This window comes from Salminus brasiliensis, chromosome 25 (genome assembly GCF_030463535.1).
Source record: "Salminus brasiliensis chromosome 25, fSalBra1.hap2, whole genome shotgun sequence".
Taxonomy (NCBI): Eukaryota; Metazoa; Chordata; class Actinopteri; order Characiformes; family Bryconidae; genus Salminus; species Salminus brasiliensis.
Window position 1 is genome coordinate 1,050,708 of NC_132902.1, and position 14,746 is coordinate 1,065,453.

A 14,746-nucleotide genomic window follows, 5' to 3' on the forward strand; every position below is an offset into this window, starting at 1 on the left:
CTTCCAACCTCAGACTTGCCTCGTCTGCACGTTCTGATTTGAGCGAACGGTGCTAACCACCACCTCCCCCACCCTATCAGGAAGCCGGATGAGTAGATAGCTTGACGCCTGTCACATTTCCTGTCCTTTGAAGATGCGGCGTCTTTGACCGGAGGTGCGTTTAAGGAGGTGCAGTCTTAGTTGAGTCACGGCTCCTCTGCATGCGCTCGAATTGAAGCACCTCCTGCAGAACATTTGCATGCACGGTCGCTCCTCGACATGCAGTAAAATCAGACGGGGCTCTGGGCTCTAGGCTCGTCTACAGGAAGATTGTCTTGCAGCAGGGGCGGGAGAACCAAAACAACCTCCGACCTAGTGGCATATGCACACAGGGCTATAAACATATGCACATGCGGCGCCCAAGGCTTATGAACACGCACTGAAAAAAAGGAGGTGTGTGTGTGTGTGTGTGTGTGTGTGTGTGTGAGAGTGAGAGAGAGAGAGAGAGAGAGAGAGAGTGAGCACATCTGTGTAGGTGACAGGGTGTAGGCGGTTTGCGTAGGATGGGATGCCTGACTCACCCTGATAGGCTCAGACTATTAGAAGAATTTAAGAGGACCTCTCTCTCTCTCTGGTTTGGTCTCTCTGTCACTTTCTCTCTCTCTCTCTCTCTCTCTCTCTCTCTTTCGCTCTCTCTGCATCTTCTCCTCATGTTCTGGATCAAGGTCACTCGTATCAAGGTTCATGCTTTTGTTGCGTTCCCCTTTTCTCCCAGTTTGGTTCTGCCAGTTAACCCAGGCGTTCGTAACTCCCCCCAGCACTAGCACCAGCTACTGACAAGGACCTAACACACATCTCCTCCGCTAGATCCAAAGACCTCCACCACCTTTTCAGAGGAAAGTGTCGGGTCCCCAGCTCTGCCGCGCCAGCCGATAGACGCCTGACAGCTAACAGGTGCCGGCCAACATCGCTTTAAGAGTGACGAGGGGAAAGAGTGCCATATATCCACCCGGAGAGAGGTGGTTGTTGCCGGTCAGTTGTGCCCTCTCTGACTCCGGCTGCTGATGGCAAAGAGACCACTTCTTTCGGCCTCTTTTTCAGACTTTTGGTCTGAGGCACCTTTTTTTCCCCACACTTGCTGTATTGGTTCCAATCAAACTGAAAAGTCTAAAGGTCCGGACCCCACAAGGTAGGTGTAAGGTAGACAGCACCCTAAGACCCTTGGTCACAAGTCTTCCAGGTGGTGCAATCATGTAAGGGTTGGTCCAGTTATCCATGGCCTGTCCAGTCATCCTCTTGCCTGTCCCAAACGGTGCATGGGCACCATTCTGGAGTTCAGAGCAGTGTTCATGAGAGACCTACAGGTTCAAAAAGCAGGCTGACACCAGAAGGTCACTGGTTTTATCCCATGGACAGGCATTAACAACACTTTCCACTCAGGCCGGCAGCTTTTGCTCATATGTGTCCCCCCTCAGTCTTTATGAGCACTCTTTAGTGACCTAAAGGTTAGAAAAGAAGGCTTGGACCCTAAAGGTTGCTGGTTCTATCCCCTGGATTGAAGAAACCGCACTTTCTCCCTCCCTCAACATCCATTTCATCAGTATTCATGGCTGATGTGGCCTTGAGAAAGGCACCTAACCCCCTCCTAATCTGCTCACCGGGCTGAGGTGACTGTTCCAGGTGTGTGTGTGGTCAATGCCCCTAGTCACTAGTGTGTGTGTTCCATTGTCATTGTACAATGTAATGTCTAATCTTCATTGTAATCCACTCTGATGTAATGATGTTCAGGGTTAGAAAGAAAACCACCTCCTGGTTAAGAGAAGCAGGCTTGGACCCGGAAGGTCGCTGGTTCTATTCCCCAGACTGGCAGGAACAGCACTTTCTCCACCCTCAACATTTAAGACTGAGCAAGTCCACAATTGCTGTTCAGGTGCTGAGGTGCCCGTCCCGAGTGTGTGTTTGGTCAGTGCCCCTAGTCGCTAGTATATGTTTTCCCTTGTACTTCTGGTCTTAAGTTCTTTTGCTTTTACTCAGAAATTGGTTGGTTAAGGCCATGCAAGACAAGCAAAACGAGGTCATGATGTTCGGAGTTAGCAAGAAAAAGGCCGTCTGCTCAGGCCAGCGCCTTTCGCTCGTATGTGTAGCGTGTGGTTCAACATCTAACCACCAGAAACCTGACCACAGTGATTTACGTAGCTGCCGTACTTTAGCGCCCACTCTATGAAGGAGTGATGTAGGTTAGCGTGTTCAGTAGTTCTTCACTGTGTGTGTGTGTGTGTTAGCGTTAGCAATCCTGCTCTGCTGTTGTTGTGGTCTTGCACCTTTGGACTGATTATTTTCTTGTAATCGTCACTGTGGCTTCCTATAACACAGCACAGTCATCTGAAGCCTAGTGAGACCATATTAGGGTGTGTTGCGCCACGTATGTATTTACATTTATTCAATTAGCATTTCCCACCAGTCTGACTAAACCTTAAATCAACAGCCAGCTCTGGAGACATTACGCCATGCCCAAAATAAGGAACTCCTGGCCGAACTGTTCCGAAGGCAGTCGTTTTTATCCTTTTCCACCCAAATGTTAGTGCAATTTCCAAATTAGGGCGTCATTAAAGGGCAACTCCATAGATTTCCTAATTTCTCTGCATTGCTCAGTCTGTGAGAAGAGTTTACTCGGGTTCGGTGTAAAACTGAGCTTCACTGTGGAGAAACTGACCAGGCGTCGGTTGCCATGACTACAAGAGAGATATATCCCATATTGTATTTTCTATCCAAACCCACCAGTGAAGCTACACGAGTCTTCTGAGTTTCTTTAGGGACTAATTTGTCTTACAACAAATAATTTTATAATAGGATAAAATTATAATTTTAAAAGATAAAAACATACAATAAAACAACAAAATCTATAATATTTGTAATATACAATATATTTTGTGTTTTTTTTATTGTTTTTTTTATTACATAATAAGAAAACATCCGGAATATTTTAACTTTTAATATTTTAGATGGTTGTATTTATTTTAATTTAAATAGTAATTAGAAAACATCTATAATATTTATTAATATATATTTTATTGTTGTTTTTATTTAATAACAATTCGAAAAATATCTATAATAATTTCATATTTTGTACATGTATTTTATTTAAAAACCTAGAAAACATATATACAATCTATTAATATATATATTTTATTTTTTGTTTTTGTTAGATTTCATTTTATAACAATTAAAAAAAGTATCTATAATATTTTAATATGTCAAATTTAATATATATTTTTCACATTTTCAAAGTTTTTATTTATGAAGTAGTTTATTTTACAACAACTATTAAAAAATGTTTATTTTTTTATTATACAAATGTATTATTTATAATGAATAATAATAATTATAAAATAATGTCATATGTTAATACTTAAAAAAACGTTTTCAATTTTTTATTTTATTAAAATATTTAATTTCTACAACAGTCCGCTCACTTTGAACTAAAGTGTTTATTTTTAAATATATCATTTAATAGTGATCCTAATTGAGCGCAGGGCCCCTCCTCGCGCTCGGTGCTGCCGCCCACGCGGGGATTTGCGTCAGGCAGCCGCGTGGGAGTGACGAGAGCGAAGCAGCAACGGAACGGAATATCCCTCACACGCGCGCACGCTCACACACACACACTCACTCATACACACACGCGCGCGCGCGTATGCACGCGCCCAGATGCTCTGGAGAGAGGACTGAAGCAGCAGCAGCAGCAACAGCAGAAGAGGTGAGACGCGCGCGCGCTGAGCTTAACGGAGAACCGGCGGAACGGAGAGCGAGCTCGAGCAGGTCAGAGAAATGCAGAGCACGCGGGATGTGCTCATACTGTAGCGCGGACAGTGCACGCGCGTTCCGGTGCTCCACTGTATGTGCACTCCTGCGCGAGCTCTGTCATATTCTATATGTATTTGTGTATTTGTGTGTGTGTGTGTGTGTGTGTGTGTGTGTGTTTGCGCGCGCGCGCGTGCGTGCATTTGCACTGAGTGGGAGGGACTTAGGATTGTCCTGTATTTCGTTTCAGACGCAGAGCTCCTAACAGCCAATCAGAGGTGAGTAGAACCACAGCCATGTACTTAAAGGGGGAGTTTGGTGTAAAACTAGCTGTTAGCGTGTTGTTAGCCGTGTTAGCCGTTAGCCTCGCCGGCGTCTCGGAATTCTAAATTTCTAAATCGTTTTCATGTTTTTGTGCATCAGTGTAATTTCACTACATTACCCAGCATGCATCACACAGCATGTCACACAGCTCATGGGAATCCCTGTGGCGCTTGACCAATGACTGCGCTACACCTGCATTAGCTTCCTAGCAGTAACGTTAGCTTCGTCGAGGCCACACCCAGAGTCCAGTACCAGTTAGTAGCTAATGCTAACTAGGGTTCGAGTGTCCGAGCTGAGTATACTCAAAAATCCACGATGTAGCTATACGTACGAACAACGATGCGTCAGGAGGCAGGAGAACGAAGTACGTTGTCATAGCAACTACGTTAAGATTTCGTGAACTAATGCTACATATCGTATTTTCAGACTGTCTCTCTCGCTCTCGCTCTCGCTCTCTCTCCTCAGTCATGTCGGCCCTGTTGCCCCGCTCGGTCGGGGAGCTGCAGCTGTACCGCGTCCTGCAGAGGGCCAACCTGCTGTGCTACTACGCCGCCTTCGTCCAGCAGGGCGGCGACGACGTCCAGCAGCTGTGCGAGGCCGCCGAGGAAGAGTTCCTCGAGATCATGGCGCTGGTCGGCATGGCGACCAAGCCGCTGCACGTGCGCCGCCTGCAGAAGGCCCTGCGCGACTGGGTCACCAACCCCGCCCTCTTCGACCAGCCTCTGACATCACTTCCTGCCTGCAGTATACCCGTGTACAAGCTTTGCGAAGGTAACGCAATGGAACTGGCCGGCCAATGCAGGAGGAATAGCCGGATAACTAGCTAACAGCAATGCTAGGAAGCTAAACGTCAATTCAGCTAGGTCAGCGGCTAGGCTAGCAGTCGATCGACTGTGCTTTAGTAGTCCTGATATAATGCTATAGCCACAAGCTAATGTGTTAGCTTCATGCTAACGTTGATAAAAACGTTGGATATCTTATCTTTCCGTTACGATTCACCAAATTTCAGATTTCCGAGTTTTTAGATATTGCATAAATAACGCGAGGTTAAAAATCACAGCATTATGCTAATGCTAATTTTTTACGTTTTCAGTTTAAGCTAATTTTCTAATCCCACGTAACACCCTAGACATAAGCTAACACACTAGCCACAAGCTAACGTGCTAGCCATGGTACAATGGAATATACTGCAATACAGTCTGTCTACTGTATCCGTCTAGCCGTCAATCCAGATACCTAGCTAGCTACGCTATTTGGACAAAAGTATTTGGACACCTCGTTCATTGTTTCTTCTGAAATCAAAGCTATTAAAAAGAGTTGATCCTGCTTTTGTTGGAGCAACATTGCTGTGAGGATTTGATTGCATGTTCAATGTTAAGAAGGGGTGTCCACAAACTTTTGCACACTCTAAGCTAAATGGTGTTCACTCTAATAATTAGCCTGCTCCGCCCACCCCTTTGTGAAGGTTCACCGACCGTCTTCAGCGCTGAACAGAAGACACAAGCGGCGGAGGCCCGAGCCTGGAGCATGAGCCCCTGTGGTGCAGCAGGTGGGGCCGGTACCCCGGGGTCTGAAAGCCCCTCACCACCCTCAGCCTGCTCCCCCTGCTGGACCGGAGAGCCGTCGGAAGCGCTGGAGCCGGCTGTCCTGCGCTGCGTGTCCGAGTGCGTGCGGAGGCTGGCCCCCACGTTGGCCAGGAGTGACCCGGCAGAGGTGAAGGGCCGTCTCCGTGGCAACAAGAAGCTGAGCCGGACGATCAGCCGCCTCTGCGAGCTGAGCGAGGATGACCCACAGAGAGAGGAGGAGATACGCAAGTACAGCGCAATCTATGGACGGTTCGACTCCAAGAGACGGGACGGAAGGCCACTGACCACTCACGAGGTCAGTGTGTGTGTAAATTGAACACCCTCTTGGTGGCATAAGGCTAAAGCACACCTCCAAACATGGTGGAGGTAGTTTCACACACTGCTACAGCTCACAGTGAGAGCTAGCCAGGCTAAAGCACAGCCTCCAAACATGGTGGAGGTAGTTTCACACACTGCTACAGCTCACAGTGAGAGCTAGCCAGGCTAAAGCACAGTTGTGTTAGTGTTGTGTTAGCTGATGTTGTGTGTGTGTGTGTGTGTGTGTGTGTGTGTGTGTGTGTGTGTGTGTGTGTGTGTAGTTGGTTGTAAACGAGGCTGCTGCTCAGCTGTGTTTGTGGGACGCTGGTCTGCTCACACACCGAGACCAGCTCTTCTCTCTGGCCAGGCACATCTCGCGAGAGGTCACCTACAGACACGCCTTCAGGAACAGGTAACACACACCTGTATCCTAATCAAAGTGAACCTGAATTAGCTTTTAACTAATGATTATCTCATTATTCCACTAATTCCTAATTAATTAGTCAAATATTTAACTATGTTTGATGTAATTGACTAATTGGGTTGTTGGGTTTCCCTTTGTGTTTGGTTCCCCAGCTTAGTCATCCTGGCTGACTTTTAAATTCTATAATAAAAGTCATTTAGCGGATGTGCCTCAAACTTTATTTTGTTATTGAACAATAAAGCTGAAATGCCAAATATATTAAATTTGATTAAATCTTAAGCCTAAAAGTAACTAAATAATTAGATTCTATAAAAAGTTAGGCCTAAGAGTTTTTAATTCTATCTAATTTTATTGAACCTTAAGATTAAACAAACCAAAATAATGAAATTAATTTGCCTAATTTATTCACTTCTATTGAATTTGAGGCCTAAAACTGCCTAATTAATTACATTTTATTGAACTTTTGAATTGAAGACCTACATTATTATATTCTATTTAACCTTAGAGCTAAAATACCTAATATATTTAATTTTATTCAATTGTTGGCCTAAAAGTACCTACGTAATTCGATTTTTTTAGAAGGTTAGGCCTAAAAGTTTTGACTTCTATTGAACTTTAGGACTAAAAGTACCTAAATAATTCAGTTTTATTGAACTTTAGGCTTAAAAGTGCCAAATAATCTATTTTATTGAACTTCATGACTAAAAGTACCTAATTCAATTATTTTTATTATTATTTATTGATTAAATTATATTAAATATGTGGCCTAAAACTGTCTAAATAATTAAATTCTGTTGAGCTTAAAAGTACCTAAATTATTCTATTCTGAGCTGAAATGCATAATATTTTTAATTTTATTAAATTGTTGGTCTATTCTATAGAAATTAAGGACTAAAAGTTTTTAATTATAATGAACTTCAGGCCTAAAAGTGCTTAATAATCAAATTTTACTGAGCTTTAGGCATAAACATACCTAAAAATGCCCAGATTATTATATTATTTTGAACTTTAGGCTTAACAGTTAAGAATTATATATAACTTTAGGCCTAAAAGTACCTGATATATTTAATTTTATTAAAATTTTCAATCATAATTGAACAGAGAAGAACTCTGAGACAGTCAGGCTGCTTATTTTTATCAGTTTGATTATTGTTACTAATGTTTATGGATACGGTTGCATTAAATGACACTTCAAAGAAATATAGAACCAGTTTTAGTAGTAAGTGACCCATCAGCTGACCGTCTGCTGACCGGTCGCTGCAGTTCTAGTCTTTATTGTGGCTGAAGTTAACCTCATGGCTCTGTCTTAGGCCTGGCAGAGAAGATGAGGAGGAGCTGCTGTCACGCAAACTCATCAAAGTAGAGGTGAGCAGCTCGGCTCTTCGGCTCTTCGGGGTACTGTTAGCCACGTCCAGTCTGCTGCTCAGTCGTTGGGCGAAAGGCTGTTTACACTCTTCTCAGTCTGCAGCTTTCTCCGGTTTCACAGCTCCCACCACCACTTCTGAATCATAGCTGTGTGTGTGTGTGTGTGTGTGTGTGTGTGTTTGTGTGTGATCCCAGAGGTGTCATTACTGATGTCACTCCCTTTTTTCTTTGCTCATGGGAGTCGTACTGTAGCAACAACTGTATACACGAAATGGACAAAAGTATTGGGACACCTGCTCATTCACTGCTGCAAGAATATTGTTGGAGGAACTGTCTCTACTGTCCAGAGGAGAAGGCTTCCTACTAGATTTTGGAGGAGGGAGCATTGCTGTGAGGTCAGGATGTTGGAATGACATGTAAAAGAAGCTGTTAAGCTGTTAAGTACACTACATGTCCAAATACTTGTGGACACCCCTTCTACTAATGAACACATTAGCTATCCACAGATGTGCAGATGCACACACACATCTTGTCTAGTCCCTGTAGAGAAGAAGTACTGCCGGTAGAACAGGACTGCCCTATCGGCACCATGCTGCCTAGTAATGCCAGGCGTGGGCTATAGAGGGGTATAAAGCCCCCCCCAGCGTTGAGCTGTGGAGCAGTCAGAGGAGGAGCTGGGCTCTCTGGAACGATGGATGGGATGAGTTGGGGGTGGTGATCAATTACATCAACGATCAGATTTCACAGATTTCAGATGAAGCACAGAATGAAGGAGCAGGCGTCCCAATACTTTTGTCAATTTAGCGTATTTGGCTTTTGCGTGAGTTTGACTTTTTTTTTTTTTTGCTGACCTGTCGCTTTAACCAAAGCGAGGCTTGTTTGGGCAGAGGAGTGACTCAGCAGGATGATGATGATGAGGATGATGAGGATGATGATGACTCAGTGTTAAACTGTAAATGCCAGAGACGTGAGTTAGCGCTTCTAGATGCAGCACTGTTGATAATGAGGGGTTTCGATTCTCTCTCTCTCTCTCTCGCTCGCTCTCTCTCTCTCTCCTGGCAGGACGGTGTGTGTGGCCTGCAGGACTCGCTCTATCTCCTCCACATGCAGCAGGAGGCTCTGAGAGAGCGGTTGGCGTGCGCTACGTCGAGAGGGGAAGAGGGCGTGACGCAGGCTTTACAGGTGCAGCACCTGAGCTGATGCTGATGCTGATGTTGGAGTGTGTGAGAGGACGGATGCTGGAGGAGCGAAATGCTAATCAGTGTGTGTGTGTGTGTGTGTGTGTGTAGATGCAGCTGGACGCTGTGTTTTGCAGGCAGGTGGAGTTGTTGCAGGACGCCGGCGTTCAGGAGCAGAGCATCCGCCCCGCCGCCCTCGGATACGCCTCTGACCCCAGTGACCCCAGCACCGAGCGCACCGCCCACCCTCCACCAGGTGCAGCAGAGCGCCCCGCAAGCCTGTCCGCGATTGGCCGGAGTGCGTCCAATGGGGACATCCCATTGGGCCGACAGTTGGCCAACGAGCTGAAGCAGCATCATAATAAACATCGCCGGCTCTCAGAGGAGCCGCACCGCCGAACGAGACTAACAGGTCAGTGATGGCTCATGCAATCATGCAATCAAATCCTCACAGCAATGCTCCTAGTAGAAAGTCTTCTTCCCTGGACAGTAGAGACGGTTACTCCAACAGAAGCAGGATCAGCTCTTCATTTTTGAAACACCCTTGATTTCAGAAGATAATAATTCAGCAGGCGTCCCAATACTTTTGTCCCATTAGTTCACATGTATATTCTGTGTTGTCCTCAGAAAACGGGACGTCCCAGAGGGAGCCTTGCGCCTTGGACTACAGGAAGATCAAACCAGAACCAGAAGACTCCAGATAGCACAACCTGGGACATCAATCTGTGCGACGTCCACTGCCCAGTACCGTCCAGTACCGTCCTCCAGCCTGGACCTGGACCACTGATCCTGTTCTGCCTTAAAGCCTAAAAATGCGTCCCGGTCAGGACACCGTGACATTCCAGGGACGGTTCTGTGGTGGGATTTAACGTCCAGGACATTCTGGACCCTTTCCGATGGTCCATCATGAAACATCCCCTCAGTGTGAAGGGCAGCTGGCGTTTAGTGTTGCTAGGGTAGTCCAGCTGACCCGGTTCTTGTGGGGTGCTGTGTAACTGTGGCTGGACGTCGATGTGGTTTAGTGGGCTTGCATGTGTGTTTCTTCTTGTCCTTTTCCTGCTTCAGTAAGAATGAGTGACCGCAGTCTAGAACCCTGTGTAGAACCCAGTCTAGAACCGTCAGGACGGTCATTAGAACATCTCCCCTGCAGCTCCTCCTTGCTGATGCACAGTTAGTCGATGGTCAACAGCAACACTGGGGTCAAAAACTGACCAGTGATGATTGGGTTTCTACCACAAGGTAGGGGTTTCCGATAAATTGGCCAGTGAGTGGTAGTACAAGCTGAGTGTTTCTAATAAAGTGGCCAGTGATGAAGCACAAGGTAGGTGTTTCTAATAAAGTGGCCAGAGAGTGGAAGCACAAGGTGGGTGTTTCTAATAAAGTGGCCAGAGAGTGAAAACACCGGGTAGTGGTTTCCGATAAAGTGGCCAGTGGATGGAAGCACAAGGTGGGTGTTTCTAATAAAGTGGCCAGTGATGAAGCACATGGTTCATTGGGTGTTTCTGATAAAGTGGCCAATGAGTGGAAGCACAAGCTGGGTGTTTCTAATAAAGTGGCCAGTGATGAAGCACATGGTTCATTGGGTGTTTCTGATAAAGTGGCCAATGAGTGGACGCACAAGCTGGGTGTTTCTAATAAAGTGGCCAATGAGTGAAAGCACAAGCTGGGTGTTTCTAATAAAGTGGCCAGTGAGTGGAAGCACAAGCTGGGTGTTTCTAATAAAGTGGCCAGTGAGTGGAAGCACAAGCTGGGTGTTTCTAATAAAGTGGCCAGTGAGTGGAAGCACAAGCTGGGTGTTTCTAATAAAGTGGCCAGTGAGTGGTAGTACAAATTGGGTTTCTAATAAAGTGGCCAGTGATGAAGCACATGGTTCATTGGGTGTTTCTGATAAAGCGGCCGGTGAGTGAAAGCACAAATTGGGGGTTTCTAATAAAGTGGCCGCTACAGCCAGTGGGGGGGTGGGGTGTCTACAGGCCAGGGTGGGTTCCTCTAGTTTAGAGCTTTGCGTGTTTTCCTCGCTGCTGTTCTGTGGATTGTGAAACCCTGGTTTTGTAAACACTAATTTCTTTTAATCTCCATAAATAAACTCTATTTTTTGAGGCTGAAATTTTGCTTTAATTTCATTTCAGTTATTGTTTTTCTCCCCATGTAGAATACGACCCTCTGGAGCCGTTACACCTGACGAAGCTATTGGCACCATGCTGGCTAATGATGAGGATGGGTGGTGATCACTATCCATCATTATGACATTGCATGCAATCAAATCCTCACAGCAATGCTGCTCAAACAAAATCCAGAAGAGATCATTCATCTCTGGACAGGAGAGACAGATACTCCAACAAAAGCAGGAGAAACTCTTTTTAATACCCTCGATTTCAAAGGAAACAGCAAATGAACAGGTGTCCAAATACTTTTGTCAATTGATTGTAGCTAACGTTGACCCAAGCTGGTGCTTCTTCGGCCTAATTTGAGACGTTGCTCAACCTGGGGTCTGGCCCACGGAGGTTCACAGAGGGTTTATTAGCACACACGCGCACACACACACACACACACACACACACACACACACACGCACACACACACACACGCACACACACACACGTTCTTAGACATTATAACACATGCAGAGACGTCAGTACAAACCACACACACACACACACACACACACACACACACACGCACACGCACACACACACACACGCACACACACACACGTTCTTAGACATTATAACACATGCAGAGACGTCAGTACAAACCACACACACCTCACACACACGGAAATGCAGTCACACACAGGCCTATCAGTAGAGGTATCTAGCCAGAACACACACTGCTGAACTCCCACAGAGTCCCCCGTGGGAGGAGCTGTAGCATCACCGCGGTAACCCTGCTGCATGTGGGCGGAAATATGCATGCGAGTGTGGGACTCTACCACTGTGACGCACCTTCATCACCATCATCATCATCATCATCATCATCATCACCACCACAAGCCAAGGCAAGGCTATTAGGTGTCTGCAGCGTCTCCCTGCCAGCTAACCGGTGGACATAGGCTTCCACTGCTTGTTAGCAACATTAGCCTTGTAGCTGCAGTGCAAGCCAGGCCTCAGACAGCCGACGGCTGACGTGACGCTCTGGGGTGAACCTCCTCCCACGCTGATCTTCATCTCAGAGATGTTACTTTTTAGACCGGTGGGAGGCCGAGTGAGTGAGTGTGTGTGTGTGTGTGTGTGTGTGTGTGTGTGTGTGTGTGTGCACAGAGACGTCAGAGAGATGATAAGGCCGTGAAGGAGTTTTTCAGATCTTTACCACCAATTTAAATATGAAATATCAGTGAAATCCAGCTGATGGTGAAATGAGAACAGTAGGCCTGTATGATCGCTGCTAGTGGGTGAAACCGTTGCAGTAGCGACCCGAGTCCACGAGGCGGCAGCACTGAACTGCACTGCTGCGGTGACTGGCTTTTTAGGACCAGTCGGAACCACTCGAACCTTAATTTAATTTACTGTTTTGTATCTATTATGAATTATTCAGTATCCACTATGAATTATTCAGTATCCACTATGAATTATTCAGTATCTCCTATCAATTATTCAGTAACTACTATGAATTATTCAGTATCCATTATGAATTATTCAGTTTCCACTATGAATTATACAATATCCACTATGAATTATTCAGTATCCACTATGAATTATTCAGTATCTCCTATCAATTATTCAGTAACTACTATGAATTATTCAGTATTAATTATGAATTATTCAGTTTCCACTATGAATTATACAATATCCACTATGTATTATTCAGTAACTACTATGAATTATTCAGTGTCCACTATGAATTATACAATATCCACTATGAATTATTTAGTATCTACTATGTATTATTCAGTAACTACTATGAATTATTCAATATCCACTATGAATTATTCAGTATCCACTATGTATTATTCAGTAGCTACTATGAATTATTCAATATCCACTATGAATTATTCAGTGTCTACTATGTATTATTCAGTAACTAATATGAATTATTCAATATCCACTATGAATTATTCAGTATCCACTATGTATTATTCAGTAGCTACTATGAATTATTCAATATCCACTATGAATTATTCAGTGTCTACTATGTATTATTCAGTAACTAATATGAATTATTCAATATCCACTATGAATTATTCAGTAGCTACTATGAATTATTCAATATCCACTATGAATTATTCAGTAGCTACTATGAATTATTTAGTATCTACTATGAATTATTCAATATCCACTATGAATTATTCAGTGTCTACTATGTATTATTCAGTAACTAATATGAATTATTCAATATCCACTATGAATTATTCAGTATCCACTATGTATTATTCAGTAACTAATATGAATTATTCAATATCCACTATGAATTATTCAGTATCCACTATGTATTATTCAGTAGCTACTATGAATTATTCAATATCCACTATGAATTATTCAGTGTCTACTATGTATTATTCAGTAACTAATATGAATTATTCAATATCCACTATGAATTATTCAGTAGCTACTATGAATTATTCAATATCCACTATGAATTATTCAGTAGCTACTATGAATTATTTAGTATCTACTATGAATTATTCAATATCCACTATGAATTATTCAGTGTCTACTATGTATTATTCAGTAACTAATATGAATTATTCAATATCCACTATGAATTATTCAGTATCCACTATGTATTATTCAGTAACTACTATGAATTATTCAATATCCACTATGAATTATTCAGTATCCACTATGTATTATTCAGTAACTACTATGAATTATTCAGTATCCACTATGAATTATTTAGTATCTACTATGAATTATTCAATATCCACTATGAATTATTCAGTATCCACTATGTATTATTCAGTAACTACTATGAATTATTCAGTATCCACTATGAATTATTCAGTATCCACTATGAATTATTCAGTGTCTACTATGTATTATTCAGTAACTAATATGAATTATTCAATATCCACTATGAATTATTCAGTATCCACTATGTATTATTCAGTAACTACTATGAATTATTCAATATCCACTATGAATTATTCAGTATCCACTATGTATTATTCAGTAACTACTATGAATTATTCAGTATCCACTATGAATTATTTAGTATCTACTATGAATTATTCAATATCCACTATGAATTATTCAGTATCCACTATGTATTATTCAGTAACTACTATGAATTATTCAGTATCCACTATGAATTATTTAGTATCTACTATGAATTATTCAATATCCACTATGAATTATTCAGTGTCTACTAATACCAAACCAGTAATGACTATGAAACTAATGTGTACCAAATTGGGTTAAGTTGTGGGTCCATTTTCAGGCCTTTAGGCTTCTAAAGGTTAAAGCCATGTATGATAAGCATAACAACAACAGTAATAATAATAATAACAATAACAATAATAATAATAATAATAATACATTTAATTTAATTTAATTTAAAAAAATAAGATTGGCAGATTGGTCAGCTGAGATGGGCTGAAATGCTCGAACAGGCCTAAACTCAGAAACGCGGGCCAATATTTCATTTATGAATATATTAAGGGACACGGCGCGATGTCATATCCGTAATCCCTCCGCATCACAACCCACCGGGAAGGAGGAAGGCGCTAGCGCTCGGATTAGCGAACTATGATCGACGCGCGGTTCCGCCAATCAGCAACGCAGCGAACCCGCGCTGGCCAATGGAGGCCGAGAAGGGCGTGGACGAGCGGTTGCCTCGTCCAATAGGGAGCGCGCAGC

The 14,746-nt window shown here is 43.4% G+C and overlaps 1 protein-coding gene across 4 annotated transcripts in view; it reads left to right on the top strand.

The window, feature by feature from the left end:
* Positions 1–3,580: 3,580 nt before the first annotated feature.
* Positions 3,581–14,746, top strand: part of nab1a (NGFI-A binding protein 1a (EGR1 binding protein 1)) — a 130,692-nt gene continuing 119,526 nt past the window's right edge. Inside the window, exons 1-9 of one of the 4 annotated variants that reach the window (XM_072671602.1) lie at positions 3,581–3,795; positions 4,028–4,055; positions 4,567–4,872; positions 5,567–5,982; positions 6,266–6,396; positions 7,719–7,773; positions 8,836–8,955; positions 9,063–9,363; positions 9,579–10,950. In XM_072671602.1, the coding sequence (XP_072527703.1) occupies positions 4,569–4,872; positions 5,567–5,982; positions 6,266–6,396; positions 7,719–7,773; positions 8,836–8,955; positions 9,063–9,363; positions 9,579–9,655 (1,404 nt within the window). In that variant the 5' untranslated portion in view covers positions 3,581–3,795; positions 4,028–4,055; positions 4,567–4,568 and the 3' untranslated portion in view covers positions 9,656–10,950. Of the gene's footprint in view, positions 3,796–4,027; positions 4,056–4,181; positions 4,466–4,566; positions 4,873–5,566; positions 5,983–6,265; positions 6,397–7,718; positions 7,774–8,835; positions 8,956–9,062; positions 9,364–9,578; positions 10,951–14,746 lie in introns of those variants that run through there. The other 3 variants (XR_011978541.1, XM_072671600.1, XM_072671603.1) reach the window with 3 other exon arrangements.